General features: G+C 42.3%; 1 protein-coding gene across 1 annotated transcript; it reads right to left on the bottom strand.

Annotated features, from left to right (window-relative positions):
- Window positions 1–598: 598 nt before the first annotated feature.
- Window positions 599–12,339, bottom strand: LOC148115994 (vomeronasal type-2 receptor 26-like). The gene is made up of 3 exons (XM_087885353.1): window positions 12,073–12,339; window positions 3,386–3,512; window positions 599–1,588 (listed from the first exon to the last, which is right to left on the bottom strand). The coding sequence occupies exons 1-3, from the start codon at window positions 12,337–12,339 to the stop codon at window positions 693–695; spliced, it is 1,290 nt and encodes a 429-aa protein (XP_087741479.1). The 3' UTR covers window positions 599–692.
- Between the last annotated feature and the right edge of the window lie 1,457 nt (window positions 12,340–13,796).

Genomic DNA, 13,796 nt, shown 5'->3' with positions numbered 1-13,796 from the left:
CAATAGCACTTATACTTATATATCACTACACAGTGCTTTTACAGTGTTCTTTAAGCAGTTTACAGAGTCAGGATCTTGCCCCCAACAATCTGGGTCCTAATTTTACTGACCTTGGAAGGATGGAAGGCTGAGCCAACCTTGAGCTGGTCAGGATTGAACTCCTGGAGCGAGCAGTGAGTTAGCCTGAAATACTGCATTCTAACCATGCTGACAAATTGGGGATTGTCAAATGCATTTCTTGTTAATTTTATTCTCCTTTCTCCTTTTAAAATTCAGCAAAACTGAAGAGAAAGGGAAGGTGCTTGGCATGAGATGTCTCATTGTTGGCCTCAGGTAGTCCAAGGACAATTCATAAATTGCTCCATAAAGCAACAATAAATACCCTGTTCTTGGTTAGAAGAAAAAAATCACTGCTCTTTGTGAAGCTAGAAGAAACCTTGATTGTATATTTCTTCAATTAATAAGGCCTTCATTAAATATAATGTCTACAGTAACCATTTGAAAGATGAGTGATTTCCTAAATTAAAGAAATGTATGGACTGAGATGTAGAGACACACAATAATTCTAAGCACTCAGCGGGAAAAATACATGGAGAAACTCATTATTTCTTTACTTTTAGTCAGATAAGGTTATGTTTCACTTGGATTTATCCAACGACTTTGTTAAGAAGTAATTTATAATAGCTACTGTTTTATTTTAACATCAAATGTTCTTTTGTATTCAGATTTGGCTTCAGAATGATAATATAGCACTTGGGGATGAAGATACAGCCTAGCAGGCCAGCATTGGAAGCCAAGATGGAGAAGATCTGCACGGCCACCATGTACTTCCCTTTGGTGCTCAGGTAGGTAGGCACGAAGGATACCCAAACACTGCAGAAGACCAGCATGCTGAAGGTGATCAGCTTGGCTTCATTGAAAGCCCCTGGGAGGTTCCTGGCTAGGAAAGCCACCATGAAGCAGACAGCAGCCAAGAAGCCCATGTAGCTAAGAGCAACATAAAACATAGTAGCAGAGCCTTCATTACATTGCAGGATGATCTCTCCAGGTTGAGAGTGCAGGTCAGAGTCAGGGAATGGGGGAGAAGTGGCCAACCAGCTGATGCAAATGAAAACTTGGACACTGGAACAACAAAGAACGATGGAGTTGGCCAAGCTCTTTCCTAGCCATTTTTTCAGTTTATTCCCTGGTTTAGTGGCCAAAAAGGCCACTACTACTGTGATTGTCTTTGCTAGGACAGAAGAGATGGCAGTTGAGAAGATGATGCTGAAGACCATTTGTTGCAGGAGACAGGTTGGTTTGGTTGGCTGACCGATGAAGAGGAAGGGGGTCAAGAAGGAAAGCAGGAGTGAGATCAGGAGGATGAAGGAAAGGTCCTGGTTGTTTGCTTTGACAATTGGAGTGTCTAAGAATTTAATGAAGATTCCCAAAACAAAACCCGTGATTAGTGACAAGAAGAGGGCAATGGTTGCTAGGACAATTCCCAAAAAGCCTTTATAAGATAAGAAGGTTATAACCTTGGAGATGCAGCGATCTTGGTTTATGTTTGGATGATGACCTTCTGGACATTTGGTGCAAGTTTCCGCATCTATAAGGAACATCCATAACATAAAGAAAGAAAATAAAGATTGTTACAGGTGTATGAAATGCATCATTTGGGTGAGAAGTGATGTTGAGAGACTGGAAAGTGATAATATGAATTAATGTATTTGGATAATGTATTTCCTTAAAAATTAAGGAAGCAAAAAAAAGTTTTGGATGGTGATGGCCAATGATTCTGGAAAGGGAAGGGAATGGAGATGCACTTCCTCTCTTCTCCATACCCTTAGAAGGGATCTTTCTCTTTCGAAGTGGAAAGAGATTTTTGGAAAGCATATGTTGAAGGTACAATTAATCAGGAGACTACAGTATTAGTAAAGGTAAAGGTAAAGGTTCCCCTTGCATATATGTGCTAGTCGTTCCCGACTCTAGGGGGCAGTGCTCATCTCTGTTTCAAAGCCGAAGAACCAGCATTGTCCGAAGACATGTCCATGGTTATGTGGCCGGCATGATTAAATGCCAAAAGTGCATGGAATGCTGGTACCTTCCCACCAAAGGTGGTCCCTATTTTTCTACTTGCATTTTTTACATGCTTTCGAACTGGTAGGTTGGCAGAAGCTGGGACAAGTAACGGGATTATTGTTATTAGTAGTATATAATATTATATATATATATTTATCTTTCTCTTTTGAATCTTTCTCTTTTGAAGTGGAAAGCGATTTTCGGAAAGCATATGTTGAAGGTACAATTAATCAGGAGACTATAGTATTAGTACAAAGTAATTATTTGACTGTTGAAGAGTGCTAGTCCATATAGTTTGCACTCATGCGCTATCCAGGGTGCACCACAGGAGGCAGACTAGCTCTGCACCAGAAGGACAAGTGGCATCATCCAAGGCCTCCTCTCATCACTGATGTCACCTCGCAGTTGGGTGGCGCATCCGGGAAGGTCCAGCACCAGCAGAGATCTGACCATCTGTATGAAACACTGCCATGTTTCTCACCAAAGTGGTACCTATTGATCTACTCACATGTAGCAAACTTTTGAACTGCTAGGTGGGCAGAAGCTGAGGCAAATGACAGGAGCTCTCTCTGCCACATGATGCTAGGACTTGAACCACCAGAGCAAAGATTATCTTCAGAATCTTTAAGTCACTGAGCAACCCCACCTCTTTTACGGAGTAAAAAGAGGGCTTAGATCAGGGGTCAGCAACCTGCGGCTCTGGAGCCGCATGTGGCTCTCTCACCCCTCTGCTGCGGCTCCCTGTCATTCAAAATATGCATCACAACCACCAATGTGTGACAATTTATGGAGCTTTTCAACCCCAAGTAAGCTAACTATGGATAAATCCAAGAAAAGAAAAGTTTCAGAAGAAAACAGAATGTTTAATTCAACTACATATGCTAGTTTTGTGGCCGCTCAAGAAATAGTCAGGCATGGGAAGGGTTTTGTGGCTCCCAGTGTTTTCTTTTCTGTGGGAAATGGGTCCAAATGGTTCTTTGAGTGTTTAAGGTTGCAGACCCCTGGCTTAGATCCTGTCAGGATCAAACTCCTGGCACTGGGCAGAGTTAGCCTGCAATACTGCATTCTAACCACTGTGCCACCTTTTCTTATAATCCCAGGCCCTCTTTGTCCCATGATATTTTTATATACTGCCCAAGTTTAACATCCAGTGCCATCTCTTCCTTTTTAGTCTCCAATATTGTGAAATAAATTCTTCATATTCTTTTTAAAATATTGACAAGAAAAGAGCCAAGTTTAGAATTCCCTTTTTACAGCTTTTCCATGGAGAATGTTGGTGGATGGCTTTCCTCAAGATTTGCCTGTTTTCTCAACTGCCACCCACCTTCCTTGGTTGAGATGGTTCCTTCTGCACATGGAAAACAGTTGTAGCAGCAAATGGGTTCTCCTTCTCGAGCCACCTTCACAAATCCAGGACGACAGCTTTCTACACACCTGGAAGGAGGCAATGGCTAAGCAGAGAAAAGAAGGACATCCAAGAAATGAATTTACTTCAATAGAGAGAGAGAGCAAAGTAAGGAATGAACAATGATCTTCAGTTTAAGGTTTAGCTTTTTTAACTTGAAGCCTATCCAAAACTGCTCACTGTTTCAGCTATATATTGCTTATTGGGGTATCTTCTCCTCTGAAATTTCACATTATGCTTTCTAGATCAGAGGTGGGTTTCAGCAGGTTCTGACCAGTTCTGGAGAACTGGTAGCAGAAATTTTGAATAGTTTGGAGAACCGGTAAATACCACCTCTGACTGACCCCATCCCTATCTATTCTCTGCCTCCTGAGTCGCAGCTGATTGGGAGGAAATAATAATAATAATAATAATGATTGGGAGGAAATGGGGATTTTGCAATAACCTTCCCCTGGATTGGGGAGAGAATGGAAATTTAACAGTATCCTTCCCCTGCCACGCCCACCAAGCCACGCCCACCAAGCCATACCATGCCCACCAAGCCACACCCACAGAACTGGTAGTAAAAATTTTTGAAACCCACCACTGTTCTAGATTTAGGTTTTATATTAATGTCCCAAAGATGTTTTTCTAAAACACAATTGGACTTTCTTGGGTTTTTTTTCTTGAAGATGTTTTGATTTTCATCCAAAAATCTTCTTTAGTTCTGAAGCTTCTTGGATGAGAATAGAAATGTTTTCAAGGAAAAAAACCCAAGAAAGTCCAGTTGACTTGTGCAAAAGCACTTTTGGGACAACGATGACCTGTATATTTGAGAATCTCCATAGACATTCTACATTAGGCTAGTCTAAAGAAAAGAAGGATTGGGGGAAATTATAGCAATATTCCAGTATCTGAGAGATTGCCACAAAGAAGAGTGGGTCATCGTATTTTCCAAAGAACCAGATGGCAGGGCAAGAAACAATGGATGGAAACTAATCAAGGAGAGAATCAACCTGGAACTAAGGAGAAGCATTTTTAGAAGTGACTTATCTGAAATGTTATAGGGCAGTGATGGTTAACCTTTTCGGCACCAAGTGCCGAAACTGGAGTGCGTGCGCCAGAGTGCCAGAACGTGGAAGAGAGCAGTTGGCCGGTAAGCATGTGCACCGTCGCCAGCTGCTCTTCTGGGTTCCATCACGCGCATGCGCACCGGACAGCTGATCTGGCATGCAAGCACACTGGCCAGCTGTTGTCTTCTGGGTTTTTCACACAAAGAGAGTAGCTGGCCGGTGTGCATGAATGCTGGACCAGCTGTCCGGTGCGCATGTGCGTGATGGAACCCGGAAGACCAGCTGGTGACAGCACATGTGCCCACAGAGAGGACTCTGCATGCCACCTGTGGCACACGTGCCATAGGTTTGACATCACGGTTATAGGGTCTCCTGCTTGAGCAGGGGTTCGAACTAGAAGACCTCCAAGATCTCTTTCGGCTCTATTCTGATTGATTCTGATTGATTAATGTTATATTATTCCACGGAAAGTTGGATGGAACACAGGTAGTCTTCAACTTACAACTGTCTATTGGGCAATAGTTTGAGGTTACAATGGGATTGAAAAAAGTGGTTTGTGACTTGTCTTCACACTTGCAGAATCCCCAAGGTCACACAATCAAAATTTGGGCACTTGGCCAGAAGCATGTATTTAAGAGGTTTGCTGCATCCTGGGCTCCTGTGAATACCATGTATGACTTTCCCAGCTGTCTACTGTCATGCAAAGTCAATGGGGAAAGCTGGATCTGCTTAACAACCACACTTAACCATACTTAAGGGGCCTGGTGGCTCAGCAGACTGATAGCATTGTGATTAACACCAGCTGTCTGCAATTACTGCAAGTTCGAATCCCACCAGGCTCAAGGTTGACTCAGCCTTCCATCCTTTCTAAGGTAGGTAAATTGAGGACCCAATTTGTGGGGGCAATAAGCTGACTTTGTATAAATATACAAAAGTATGAAGGCTATTGCTTAATACATTGTAAGCCGCCCTGAGTCTCCGGAGAAGGGCGGCATATAAATCAAATTAAAAACAAAAACAAAACAAAACAAAAAACTTAACAACTGCAGTGAATAATATATCAGTATCAAACAATATATTATTTACCTTCAAGATCTAATGAGATAAAATTGACCGGCGTCCAATCTCCCCTTCCCAAATCTACTGTGTTTCCCCGAAATAAGACCCTGTCTTATATTTTTTTGAACCCCGAAATAAGCGCTTGGCCTTATTTTTGAGGAGGTCTTATTATTTTGGGGCGCATGGAGCAAGACAGGGCTCCTCTTGCCATCTTACCTGATTTCCAGCTCTGTCTCCCTAACCCTAACCAGAGGAAATGGCAGGGATCGGTTGCACATGCATTTAAATATTTTTGGGGAGGGCTTATTTTTGGGAAGGGCTTAATTTGGGGGTGGGGCTTATTTTAGCACATGCACTCAAAAGACTGATTGGCCCTATTAGCCGGGGAGGTCTTATTTTTGGGGAAACAGGGTATATTAACTATATTATTAAAGGCATTAGAAGGTATGAAATGAAAGCAATACTCACTTTGCTCAGTATTTCCATCCGTGCAATACTATTTTGATTAATTGTGAATTTATGCCTTTCTAGATGCCCCAATGTCATTCCAGTGATGGTTTTATTGGCGGAAATTACAGAGTTTATGATGTCTAAGTTAGCCGCCAGATCTCCTTTCTCATCCAAGTATACACCGTCCATGGAATTATTATAAAACTGGGGCTTCTGGAGGAAGGAGTGAAACTGGGATGGAAAAGAGAAAACAAAGTTTAGAAAGTAAGTCAAAATTTCTTCCATCTGTGTGTAAGGGCCTGCCTCTCCTCTCTGTTCTTGAAACAATTAGCATTTCAAAAGGAACCTTTTATTGAAAGAAAGGGATAGCAGGACAAAGGAAGCAGGATCTGAAAATTCCTGCACAATTCAGTTAGGATAAATCAGTTAGAAACCCCTCCCCTCAGTCCAATGTTGAATAAACCAATCCACAGGTTGAGAAGGTGATAACAAGCTGTTCCCAGGCATCTCTTGCTGGAGGCTTCGGAAACGAGACAAAACAGATGGCCCTCCCCCCTTACATTCCCAAGAAGGTAAATCAAAGTACAGAATAAATAGGCACCAGGAAAAAGGCTGTAAATTAAAGAATGCACCCAGGCCACCCTCCCCACCAGAATGGTAACATCCCGATAGGGATCTATGGGACCCTGACACTGTGTTGTAGCCATCTCTTCGCTGCTTCAGTTTGCACTTCTGTACTTCATGTATTTTTTGAAGGAAGTTGAACATCAGTTGCACTGAGGAATTTCCTCTTTTAAGTTATTGAACCCTGTTTTCCTGAAAATAAGACATCCCCTGATAATAAGCCCAATACGGCTTTTGAACGCATGAGCTTAAATAACCCCCCCCAAAAACCCCTCACCAAAAATAAGCCCTCCCTGAAAATACTTAAGCACATGCGCAGCTGGTCCCCACCATTTCTTCTGATTAGAGTTAAGGAGACAGAGCTGGAAATCAGGTAAGATGGCAAGAGGAGCCCCATCTTGCTCAATGAGCCCCAAAATAATAAGACCTCCCTGAGAATAAGGCCAAGGGCTTATTTCGGGGTTCAAAAAAATATAAGACAGGGTCTTATTTTTGGGGAAACAAGGTAGTTTGGCTTTTATTCAAGAAGGTTTTGGAGAAGAGAGAATGACTCCACATGGCCTGGTTCCGAATGGGCCATGACCCGGTACTGGCTGTGGCCCAGGGGTTAGGGACCCGAGGTATAGGATCTCCTGCTTGAGCAGGGGATTGGCCTAGAAGATCTCCAAAGTTCTTTCCAACTCTGTTATTTTCAGAGGTGGTATTCAGCCGGTTCAGACCAGTTCAGTTGAACTGGTAGCGAAGATCCCGGGTGGGCCTGCCCACCTGCCCCGGCTCTATGCTGTCCTATTTAGGCATGTTTTGGAAGCTAAGCGCACGTGCAGAAGGCGTGTGCGGGTGTGAAGCGAGCATGCGCATGGACGGTGAACAGGTGGTAACAAAATGTGACCGCTGGTTATTTTGTTATTCTGCCAGTCTCTCCATCATCACTGAGAGTCTCCCTTCTACGAAGGAACCAGTCTGACTCTACTTAGAGAAGTTGGTTTGGTGCTGATGCTTTCTCAGACCTTTCCTCATGGGTGGTTTCTAATCAGACTTAGAGTAAGAGAACTGATTGCAGCCAAGGATAGAGACAGACTCTGGTCCAATGGAGAGGAGCAGAATTTTGGACTTCCTAGCAGAAATGTGCACTGTATTCCAGAGGTGTCAAACTCAAGGCCTGTGGGCCGGATCCAGCCCACGGGTACTTAGATCTGGTTCACAGGGCCACCCTGGAAACAGTGAAGGATGGGCCCACAATGCCTCTGCCAGCGAAAATGGAGCTCTGTTTTCGCTGGCAGAGGGTTGCAGGAGGCCGCCATGGCAAAAAACGGAGCTCGGGAGCCCATTTTCACTGGCAGAGTACTTGGGCCACCACAGGCAACACAAGTGATGATGAGCTGGCCACCCCTACCCCACCCACCTGCACCTGTCCTCCCGAGGTCAAATACAACCCTGATGCGGCCCACAATGAAATCGAGTTTGACACCCCTGCTGTACTCCATCGGTGGGAAGAGCTGTGAAGTGGACAGGACACAACTGTGCGACTATGCAAAGAGAAAAGTCAAAAAGGAAAGAGAGATGCAGTGTATTCTCAAGCAGCAGATATCGTTCTATGAAATGAAGAACAGAGATGACCTGGTAGGTAGGGAAGATAACATATTCTCATAATAGATTCATTTTTGTCTTTAGAATATATATATATATTTTAAAATAGCTGTGTATCATGGAGAAGAAATACCTGCCAGGGGTTTAGGCTTTGAACCTCCAACCATTTGCCAACTTTTCTCACTGCTCTCCTAGATTGGGATAAATTGGCCGAATTCAAGGCCCGTGCCACAGCCCAGATTGTCTTATAAATGAAATAGCTGTCTAGAGCCAGGATCTGTTCTGTCTTCTCTCGGGGCAGAGGCTTCAGATCTTCTCTCTCTCTGCATCGTCTCCAAACTTTCACCGATGATGCGGCCTTTGCGTATGAACATTGGAAGGTTTCCTCTAGAAACTGATCCATGGAAGAATACAAGAGCTTAAATCCATCATAGTTTGCCACTTTCTTGGTTTTCATGAGAAAGGAAAAAACGGCATGGATGTTGGGCAGAGAAGAGATAGAAACCTTCAAACCTAAAGTGACGTCCCAGCGAGCTGTTGTGATCCAAATTTTTCCTACAATGGGCTTCTGAAAGGCAGTGAGCACTTTTTCTATAACCGCTATGCCTTCTAGGAAAGAACTTGTCTCTGCATGATAAACAAAGACATTGACTTGTTTCCACTTCTTGTATTGACCAAACTTTACCTTCATATTACTGGCAGTAATCGTGAACATTTGTGATATAACTGCACAAATGCCTTTCTTTGTCAGCATAGAAATCAGCATATTCATGAACCTCTGGCCATTGCTAGTGTCTGGAGCAACCAAACCAACCAGCGACCAATTGAAATGGAGGAGAAGCTTGATAATTCCTGGATACTGGACTCCTTCAATGGGGACCATTGGATAGAAAAAAGGAAACTGAGTCTTGTCACTCAGAATGTGTGCAGCAAATGTGTAACTGATCTGAAAAAGAGAGAAAACAAGTAGACTATAATTTGATATCCATAAATGATCGAATGTGAAGATGCTTCTCCGTATGAAGACCACTTCTTGCAGTGAAGACCCTTGGATGGGGACTTTTCTGCTGCTTTGGCTTATACATTGCTCCTCACTGCTCTTTGAATCCAGCACTTTGCTATCACAAAGAACCAATAGGGTCAATCAATCAATCAATCAATCAATCAATTTCTTGTTTGGACCACTGGTCCTAAAAGCTTAGAAACTTTTGATGGAATATTGTCTTTGTTTAGCAGCAGTCCCTGCGAAGCTTACTAATTTCTATAGCATTATCTCCTTGTCTAAATTCATTACTAGAGTAACAGAGTTGGAATTTTTTGTACTGTATTTTTTGGTGTATAAGACGCATCTTAGTTTTTGGGGAGGAAAATAAGAAAAAAGCTGTTTGGCAGGTGGATCGGCCTCCCGGAATACATTATTATTATTATTATTATTATTATTATTATTATTATTATTTAATCTTTAGTGAGATTCACAGCCTTTGAGGCTGGTTAATAGCTCAGCAGCTCGAGTCCTAACCAAGGACCTAGGAACTGTTAAGGTATCGTTGGAGGATGTAAGCTGTTCTGAGTAAGGTGGTTTTTTGTAGAGTCAAAATGTTCAAGTCTGGCAAATTTAGAATTTCTAAATTATTATTATTGTTGTTGTTGTTGTTGTTGTTGTTGTTGAATTTATATGCTGCCCTCTCTCCAGAGGACTCAGGGCGGCTCACATCAAACGAAACAATCCCAATAAATACAATTTAAAACATACTAAAAACATACTAAAAACCAATTTAAAACAGTAGACCCCATCAGTCCTGGCTAGGGCGTTTAAACAGCCAAGTCTTAAGCTCACAGCAGAAGGTACGAAGGTTGGGGGCCAGCCGAAGACCCACAGGAAGTTAATTCCAAAGGGTGGGTGCGGCACAGAGAAGGCTCTACCCCTGGGGGTTGCCAGCCGACATTGTCTAGCCGACGGCACCCTGAGTAGGCCCTCTCTGTGGGGATGTACCGGGTGATGGGAAGTCGATGCTGGTTGCAGGTGGTCCGACAAATATCCTGGGCCTAAGCCATGAAGGGCTTTATAGGTTAACACCAGCACCTTGAATACCCCCAATCAGCTGTTCCCAGAGGTGAATTTTAGCAATATTTTAGGTTCCTTGGTTGTGAGGTCTGTGCCTTGCTTTTTTTTTTTTTGCCTTTTTTCCTGCCTCTGAAACTTCTGAAACTCTGTTTCAGAAAAAACTTTTTTTCCTGCCTCTGAAAGCCTCAGAAAAAGAGCTTCAGAAAAAAAAGCCTCTGAAGCTCTGTTCGGGGGCTTCTTTTCTGAAGCTCTGTTTGGGGGCTTCTTTTCTGAAGCTTCATTTCTGATGCTTTTTTCAGCCTCTGAAACCTCCGTTTGAGAAGCTGGGCAGGGCTACATTCAGAGTATAAGACGCACCCAGATTTTCACCCCCTTTTTGGGTGGAAAAAGGTGAGTCTTGTACTCCAAAAAATACGGTAATTGTTTGAACTATCAGGGAATTTCTCCTTAGTTCCAGGTTGCTCCTCTCTTTGATTAGTTTCTATCCATTGCTTCTTGTCCTGCCTTCTGGTACATTAAGAGCCTTGGTAGTACAGGGGTTTAAGGCACTCTGTTATTAAGCTGGTTATTAAGACCAGCTGCCTGCAATTACTGCAGAGTTCGAATCTCGCCAAGGCTCAAGGTTGACTCAGCCTTCCATCCTTTCTAAGGTAGGTAAATTGAGGACCCAGTTGTGGGGGCAATAAGCTGACTTTGTATAAATATACAAAAAGGATGAAGGCTATTGCTGAGCACATTGTAAGCCGCCCTGAGTCTTCGGAGAAGGGCGGCATATAAATAAATAAAAAAAAAAGATATTCAATTTTGTACGAATCCGGCCAATATGATTTTCTTAACAAGAGCGGGTACAGAAATTTTCAACACGCTGAAGCATAAATAGAGCAGTACAGTAAATAATGGGTAAAATCTTCTATCATTTCCTTGGAGCAAGGGGGGAAGCCCATATTATATGGGATCTTGAGAAATCAGCCCTCTCTATAGTTTGCAGGAGCCCAATCTCCTAAGTGCCTCTTGAAGGACTGGCACTGAAGGACTGGCACTTAGCCCAATCTTGAAGGTCCTCTTGAAGGAATTTTATTTTGTGATAATTTAAATGTATTTCTTTGGGCACCCAAGGGTGACTCAGTCTGGCTAGGGACTACAATGGGAGAAAAAGCACAGCTTGATTTCAGAAGTTGTGGGTGCTCCATCACTGGAAGCTTTCAAAAGGAGATTGTTGTTGTTGTTAGTTGCGAAGTCGTGTCTGACCCATTGTGACCCCATGGACAACATTCCTCCAGGCCTTCCTGTCTTCTACCATCTTCTGGAGTCCATTTAAGCTCCCGCCTACTGCTTCAGTGACTCCATCCAGCGATCTCCATCCAGCGACCTCATTCTCTGTTGTCCCGTTCTTCTTTTGCCCTCAATCTTTCCCAGCATTAGGCTCTTCTCCAGTGAGTCCTTCCTTCTCATCAGGTGGCCAAAGTATTTGAGTTTCATCTTCAAGATCTGGCCTTCTAAAGAGCAGTTAGGGTTGATCTCCTCTAGGACTGAGGAGTCTTCTCCAGCACCATAGTTCAACGCAAAAAGAGATTGGATAACCATTTGTCTGAAATGGTGTAGGGTCTCTTATTCAAGCAGGGGTTTGAACTAAAAGAACTCCAAGGTCCTTCCCACTCTATTATTCTATGGTTTATGATCTGGTTCATCCTTCCCTCCCTTTGAGCAACTAGAATTTTCATCTTTAAAGCCTATCAAGACTGACAATTGTCTTCTCAGCAAAGACACACCTGTGGGATTTTGTAGGCATCCAGAAAGGTTGAAATTTGGATGGAGATATCAGTTTCTGCACCTTCAAGAACTGCCAATGGGGTTTTCTGCTTTCCACAGCTGTGATTGGGAACGTTGGCCTCCCCAGCTGAAAGCAGGTCCAGCAAAGCATCTGCAGTCATTCGTGTGTTGAAATATCCTTCATAGATATTATAACCCAATGTCAAATTAGGCAGGAGATGAGGATCCTGGTTGATCTCCTGAACAGCAAAAAGGTAGGAAAGCATTTTCCAGTATTTTGTGGATGCACTCCTACAAGTTTAAATATATCATAAATCAGTGAAAACAATGCTTTATTTAAAATTATTCACTACTACGCTTCTTTTTTCTTTATTTCTTTCTTTCTTTTTGTATTTTTTACGTTTAATTCCAAGAAGGGCATTTTGTAAAAACAGTCAAAGGCAGCATTCTGAATAAACCGAAGCCAGTTAGGTCAGAGGTATTTAAGAGAAATGAAAGCATGTGTGTCTCGTTACGGTGTTCCAATTCCATACTACTACAACTTTAAGAGCATCTCGGCATCAACATAAAATATGATACAGGACCGTGTGAACACGGGGACCACAAGTTTTATTTTAAATCTTGTTACTAGTTTGCTGACAAAGAATGCTGCTGGTGTAAGGTCCTTTCAAGCTTTGGATATTGATCAACAAAATTCTTACAGGTTTTTGTGTTACATCAACAAGCTGAACTAGTTTGCCAACTAATCTCTATTTTAATATTTATATTAGAACAATACAACAATTAAAAAAAAGGTCAGTGCTTCTTGTGGCAGTGTTCAAGCCATGTCAAACTGAATATATTCTAAAATGAATACTACTACGCTTCTTATTCAATTAAGAACAAAAGTTTCCATGCCTCGATTTACAACATATAACTGTTTTAACTGTTTGTCAAACTGTCAAACGTGGATGATGAAATAAACAGTAGTTTAAAATTATTCTCCAGGACAAATGAGGTTTTTATTTCACCACTCAAATATGTTAAACTGACTCAAGGTACATCATACCATTCTCATAATTAAAATTTTACACCCAGAGTTTTGTATACTTCTTCTTAGTTCTCCTTAGTTGCTTCTCTCCTGGGTTCGTTTCCATCTATTGTTTCTTGGTCTGGCTTCAGGTGCTTTGGAGAATAGGTTGACTCCCTCTTCTTTGTTGTAGCCCCTTAGATATTGGGAGACTGTTATCATTTCACCCATAGTCCTCCTTTTCATTAACCTAAAGCAATTCCTGACTCCTCCTAGACAGCTGTTAACCTGGCATGTTTTTGTAAATGGGATTCAGAGACATCTGCAAGATGAATGAATGAATGAATGAACTCACTGTAACAGCATTGCCAAAAAGGCATTAAGAATTGTTAACCTAATCTTGCAAAGCTTTTTCTCCGGTAATGTTGTACTGCTAACTAGGGCATACAAAACCTTTGCCAGACCAATTCTTGAATACAGCTCATCCGTGTGGAATCCACACTGTATATTGGACATTATCACGATTGAGCGGGTCCAGAGGTATTTCACGAGAAGAGTACTCTACTCCTCTACTCACAATAGAATCCCTTATGCCATCAGGCTTGAAATTCTGGACTTGGACAATCTGAAACTGTGCCGCCTGCAGTCTGATCTAAGCATAGTACACAAAATTATCTGCTACAACATCTTAGCTGTCAATGACTTCTTCAGCTT

Source organism: Pantherophis guttatus, chromosome 2 (assembly GCF_059756535.1).
Source record: "Pantherophis guttatus breed Tessera chromosome 2, ASM5975653v1, whole genome shotgun sequence".
In the NCBI taxonomy this organism is placed as follows: domain Eukaryota; kingdom Metazoa; phylum Chordata; class Lepidosauria; order Squamata; family Colubridae; genus Pantherophis; species Pantherophis guttatus.
This window is presented reverse-complemented; position numbering and strand designations above follow the sequence as displayed.

Bases quoted from the DNA above. Each gene is read 5' to 3' on its own strand.
- LOC148115994 (XM_087885353.1), bottom strand. From the start codon at position 12,339: ATGCTTTCCTACCTTTTTGCTGTTCAGGAGATCAACCAGGATCCTCAT. The intron at 3,513-12,072 runs GTGTGTCTTTGC...TTCTCTGCTTAG, and splicing joins ATGCCTACAAAATCCCACAG to CCATTGCCTCCTTCCAGGTG. The intron at 1,589-3,385 runs GTGGGTGGCAGT...TGTTCCTTATAG, and splicing joins AACCATCTCAACCAAGGAAG to ATGCGGAAACTTGCACCAAA.